Here is a 6,000-nt window from a genome sequence, read left to right on the forward strand (position 1 = left end):
TGCTTCAATTTGATTGAATTTTTTAGGGATTTGTGTTTTTCTATTTTAATTTTTTCACTTTTTAATTTTATACAACAATAATTGAAACCATACATATACTTAGGAGCTCTTTGTATTAGCTATGTTTTTCTGGAATATAATCAGCAAATATTTTCTTCAGATTGTTCTTTGTCTTTGTTTATGGTGCTTTTTTGACATGTGTAAGTCATTCAGATTTTTTTTATGTAGCTAAATTTATTAATATTTAACTTGCTTTTGGAATTTGGGCCCTATTTATGACAGTTTTTCTATTCCCAGATTAAAGAGGACTACATCATTAATGACAAGATATGAAATGCAAATGCACACATTAAAAAAACCCTGGCCAGGCGCGGTGGCTCACGCCTGTAATCCCAGCACTTTGGGAGGCCGAGGTGAGCGAATCACGAGGTCAGGAGATTGAGACCATCCTGGCTATAATGGTGAAACTCCGTCTCTACTAAAAATACAAAAAAATGAGCTGGCTGTGGTGGCGGGCACCTGTAGTCCCAGCTCCTTGGGAGGCTGAGGCAGGAAAATGGCATGAACCTGGGAGGCAGAGCTTACAGTGAGCCGAGGTCTTGCCACTGCACTCCAGCCTGGGTGACAGAGCGAGACTCTGTCTAAAAAACAAAACAAAACAAACAACAACAACAACAAAAAAAACCCTAAGTATCATTAGCCGTTTGGGAAATACAAATCAAAACTACCATGAGATAACATTGTATAGATAGATAACATCCATTTGATTGATTCAACAGGAAATATCTGGATATATCAAGTGATATAAAGACTGAGGAAGAACTGGGATTTTCATACACTGCTGGTAAACAATCAAAATATACCCACACAAAAAATAAAAAAAAGAGGAATACATCTATTTTTAATTTAAATATGTGATACGAGTCATTGTGTCTAGATCTTGCATCCATTTGGAAATTATTATTTACTAGTATTTTATTTTAAAATATTAGACACTTTTCTTCCCAGATGCTGTTTTAGATACTGGAGATATAATGGTGACAAGATCAACAATATCTAGTTTCTCTCAGAGCTAATGTTCCTGTAAGGAGAGATAGATCACAAAGATGATTTTAGATAATGGTAAATGCTATAAAGACAGTGAAAGAAGATGATGTGACAAGGAGGGACTGAAGAGGTGCCTCTCTGATAAGATGATATTTGAGTGATTCCTGCATCACATGAAGAGGGCAACTATATCAGGCTCTGGGACAGAACTATCCAAGCCAAGGGAATACTTAGTACAAAGGCACTGAGGAGCAATAGCCCCTAACACTTATTAAATGTTTACTATGAACCAGACACAATGGCAAAATACTTCACCTGCAGTATCTCTTTTATTTCTTACAACTACCCTTTGAATTAGGTAACAATAATCATCCTATTTTGAATACAAGGACACTGAGATTGCCAAACACTTCACCTGCATTATCTCATTTATTTCTCACAACTACCCTTTGAATTAGGTAACAATAATCATCCTATTTTGAATACAAGGACACTGAGATTGAAAGGGCCTCCTCTCAGTCTCCAGTGTAGCTTTCAGGGCTCAACCTGCAACAGTGAATTCTTGATTTTATCTCTCCAGGCTTTCATGAGAAGGACAAGAAGCCATATTGCCGAAAGGATTTCTTAGCCATGTTCTCACCCAAGTGTGGTGGCTGCAATCGTCCAGTGTTGGAAAACTACCTTTCAGCCATGGACACTGTCTGGCACCCAGAATGCTTTGTTTGTGGGGTCTGTATAATCACTTTTCTTCTGGACTTAGGGAAAGTCAAGGGTTCTTCTCTCTGAGAGGAAGAGCTGCAGTTAGTGAAAGGATTCGCAGTCCTGAATGAGGAATGGATGTGGGCATCCTAAAGGAGAAACGAGATACAAATCCATTGTGGGCATTTGCTTGTCTGTTTTGCAAGCAGACAATCTAGCCTCCATTTGTCAAGAATCCGAGGGAAATTCCTGTAGCTGGCAGGTCACTGGCAGGAATTTCAAGGCTGAAAATTTTACGTTGCTGACATTTTACCTCTTGACATTTGCATTCCTTTTCTCTCTCTTCTCTCTACCCCTAGGACTGCTTCACCAGTTTTTCTACTGGTTCCTTCTTTGAACTGGATGGACGTCCATTCTGTGAGCTCCATTACCATCACCGCCGGGGAACACTCTGCCATGGATGTGGACAGCCCATCACTGGCCGTTGTATCAGTGCCATGGGGCACAAGTTCCATCCTGAGCACTTTGTGTGTGCTTTCTGCCTGACACAGTTGTCGAAGGGCATTTTCAGGGAGCAGAATGACAAGACCTATTGTCAACCTTGCTTCAATAAGCTCTTCCCACTGTAATGCCAACTGATCCACAGCCTCTTCAGGTTCCTTATACAATTTAAACCAAGAGAGGAGAGGAAAGGGTAAATTTGCTGTTCTGACCTTCTGCTTAATAGTCTTATAGAAAAAGGTGATGAGCAAATAAACGAACTTCTACACTTTACATGACTAGGCCGATAATCTTATTTTTGAGGCTTCTATACAGTTAATTCTATACATTCTCTCTTCTCCAATCAAGTACTTGGAGTTAGATTTAGGTCCTTCTGTCTAGTCCCTCTACAGATGTATTTTCCACTTGCATAATTCATACCAACACTGGTTTCCTTAGGTTTCTCCATTTTCACCTCTACTGATGGCCCTACTCAGATCTTCTCTAATTTGGTCCTGATACTTGTCTCTTTTCAAGTTTTCCCATGTCCCTGTGGCTCGCTGTCTTACAATCACTGCTGTGAAATCATGATACCACTCCTACCTCTTTGCATCTTCCTTCAGTGTATTTTTGTTTTTCAAGAGGAAGTAGATTTTAACTGGACAACTTTAAGTACTGACATCATTGATAAATAAACCAGCTTGTGGTTTCAATAACTCATTGTCATATTTGTTTGGGAGATAAACTTTGTGCTTCCTGTGTTATATACTAGGCACTATGTACAGTTATGATTATATCAACTCTCTTGTTTCCTTCCATCCAATGCACACTTTAAAAATTTTAATTGGAAGAAATTAAAAGGAGGGTCTCCTTTTCACTAATTTTTGTTTTTAGTTTGGTCCCATAACCATTTTATTTTCTGGACTTAGATGATTGAATCATTTTTAAAAATGACAAAACTTCTTAAGATTGTTTTTATTACTGTGTTTACAGAAGGAGAAACTCTGGCTCTCCATTAGATACATTACAAATTCATTTCTTTTTTTTTTTTCTGAGATGGAGTTTCACTCTTGTTGCCCAGGCTAGAGTGCAATGGTGTGATCTCAGCTGACCACAACTTCCACCTCCCGGGTTCAAGCAATTTTCCTGCCTCAGCCTCCCGAGTAGCTGGAATTACAGGCGTGTGCCACCATGCCCTGCTAATTTTTGTATTTTTAGTAGAGACGGGGTTTCTCCATGTTGGTCAGGCTGGTCTCGAACTCCTGACCTCAGGTGATGTGCCTGCCTCAACCTCCCAAAGTGTTGGGATTACAGGTGTGAGCCACCATGCCTGGCCACAAATTCATTTCTAAAGTAAAAAATGAAACACACAATTTTACATTTGCCTCCTGAAGACAAATGAGATATCTGTTCTTAGAGCATTTCTGAAGAAAAATGCTGTAAAATCTCAAATGATTATTATCTAGAATTAGGAAAGCCAAGCCTCAAAGAAAAAATCCTCTTAATCATTTGTTCATCTCAAAATATTATAAGTAAAAGTGTGGAAAAGCTTGCCAGGTTATCAGAGAATCTGACTTTCTTATGTCCTATCAGTTTATTGTCCTACAGTTTACTTTTTATAAAAGTAAGCTTCACAAGGACTCATCTTTCTGCAAAAGAGATATTGAGAAGATCAGTACAATATATTTCTCACCATGGTCTTAAAAATAATTGTGTGATTATTTGCTTTAACAAAAACCAGACTCTTAGAATCCTTGATTCTGAAATAAGTTACTGGCAAAAACGCCTTCACTGGAGGTATTTTAAAAAATAGGACAAAATTTGGTGTCTTTAGATTGATAGAGGAATAGTACTACTTGGGAGAACTGAAATGGATTAAATGTTTCTTGCCAAACTTTATTATATCTATGTCCTTTGTTGGAATGGATAATAAGGGGGTTTTGAGAGTTACAAGGAATTGGCAACAGTTAATTCTATAAAATAGGAACTCCAAATGCATGTAAGATATGTGGGAGGCCACACAGATATGGAACCATCTGGCCTCTATCCTGTTTGGCTGTCTGAGAGCGCCAGACTATGCAGAATACACATTCAACTTTTAAACATCCTCTTTGCAATGTCTTCAGTCAACGATGTCACACGCAGGTGTTAATATGGCGCTGTTCTTGGTTGCCCTGGCAATTTGACAAAGTAAACTTGGAGTTTTAGCCCTTAAAATGTACAGGTGCTAAAACTTTTTTTAAAAAGGATTAGCTATTTTGAGGCTTCAATAGAATTTAACTATTTTTAAATGTCAAAGAAAATCCAAAGTTCACTAAGATGCAATAAAGAAGTGAAAACATTTTCTTCCCACATTTAACGGAAGTGGTTTTACATGCTCAAAAAGAGATACTGACTTCAGGACCAGTGTTTTAGCAATAAGGAAACTACTCACAAGTAAAAAGTTCTGCTTTTTAAAAACCCTGGAAATGTCATTACTAAAATTGATCACGTACCTAATTACTTTTGGTTTTGAGTAACTTCTAGGGTGTTTAAAAAATAAAACCCACCCTCACAGGACAGGGGTTTTCCACCAGTGAATATAAACATATAGAAAGGAATATGCTCTAGAGTTGGCACTCTGTTCTCAAAGGGGAGTCCCTCAATTAGTTTGGTCAGTTTTTCTTTGAAGTAAATCTAGTCTCTTCCAAGGTGATACTTTGATAAAGACAATTATTTTTCCATCCGAGTTCTATCATGCGCTCTTCTTGGAGTTGTAGTATGGCTGCCAGCGCATGCTTCTTTTTTCACAACCAGTAGGGGGAGCAAGAGTGCTTTTATCGAGCATTTGCAAGGAAAAGTTCCGGGATTCATCCTGACTAGTCTAGCTTAGGTCACCTACCAGTAATTTTTGCTGGGGGAATGGATTCCGCAGCTTGGCTTAAACCAGACTGAATTACTTCCAAAGTTAGAAGCAGGACTCAGTTTCCCGAAAGCTTTGTGGAGGAGATGTGAAGAATTCGTATCCGGCCACTGCACTCCAGCCTGGGCGGCAGAGCGAGACTCCGTCTCAAAAAAAAAAAAAAAAAAAAAAAAAGGTGAAAATACTGGAGTTTCTGAGTTTCAAGGTAATGTAGAAAGTAAGCAAGTAGGCATTGTCAGTATCCTGAGGGATCATGTCTAAGAACTTTACAGAACCCAAAGGCAGAGGAGAGCCCGGAAATGCTGGTGTCCTGAGGAACATGCGGCAGAGGCACTGCTCTTCCTGGGCCGCTAGGGGCGCACCGCTGAGAAACATCAAAAGCCGCTTCAGTTTGGCAGCCTGGAAAAGATCTTCCAGCTGAAATCAAGCTGAGAAAGAGTAGCAACTTCCTTTAGAGGGGAGTGTCTTAGGCATAAGCAGGTCCTCGATAAGGCAGTGGTGGCAGCCACTGAAATATGACACTGAAAAAGAGACTGCCTGTCCCCAAAACATTGTGGAGGTTGTGTTACCAGGTAAAACTTACTATCAGTGCAGCACGTCAGTGCTGGGAACACAGAGCTCGGTGGGGAAATGAAAATCTACTGGGATCCACAGGATAAAAAGAAAGAAATCTCAGGTAAAAGCTGGTGCTTGGGTTGTACTTGTTGCAAATTTATAACTTTGCCAGAAGGCAGTGGTGTCTCAAATTTATAAGAAAGGAGACAGTTTATGTAGGACATTCTCCTACCCTAGATATAGTCAGTGTATAGTGCCTGAATTGATTTTCCATGGGGGGAAGTCTCCTCACTGTGTTTAGGTTCATAGACCATGGA

At 39.4% G+C, this 6,000-nt stretch overlaps 1 protein-coding gene across 3 annotated transcripts in view; it reads left to right on the plus strand.

The window, feature by feature from the left end:
- The window catches only part of LPXN (leupaxin), a 47,731-nt gene extending 44,789 nt beyond the window's left edge, over positions 1–2,942 (plus strand). For 2 of the 3 annotated variants that reach the window (XM_025355656.1, XM_025355654.1), the window contains 2 exons: positions 1,628–1,776; positions 2,106–2,942. In XM_025355656.1, the coding sequence (XP_025211441.1) occupies positions 1,628–1,776; positions 2,106–2,375 (419 nt within the window). In that variant the 3' untranslated portion in view covers positions 2,376–2,942. The remainder of the gene's footprint in view (positions 1–1,627; positions 1,777–2,105) is intronic. The other variant, XM_025355655.1, reaches the window with a different exon arrangement.
- The last annotated feature ends 3,058 nt before the right edge of the window (positions 2,943–6,000 follow it).

This window comes from Theropithecus gelada, chromosome 14 (assembly GCF_003255815.1).
Source record: "Theropithecus gelada isolate Dixy chromosome 14, Tgel_1.0, whole genome shotgun sequence".
Classification (NCBI taxonomy): domain Eukaryota; kingdom Metazoa; phylum Chordata; class Mammalia; order Primates; family Cercopithecidae; genus Theropithecus; species Theropithecus gelada.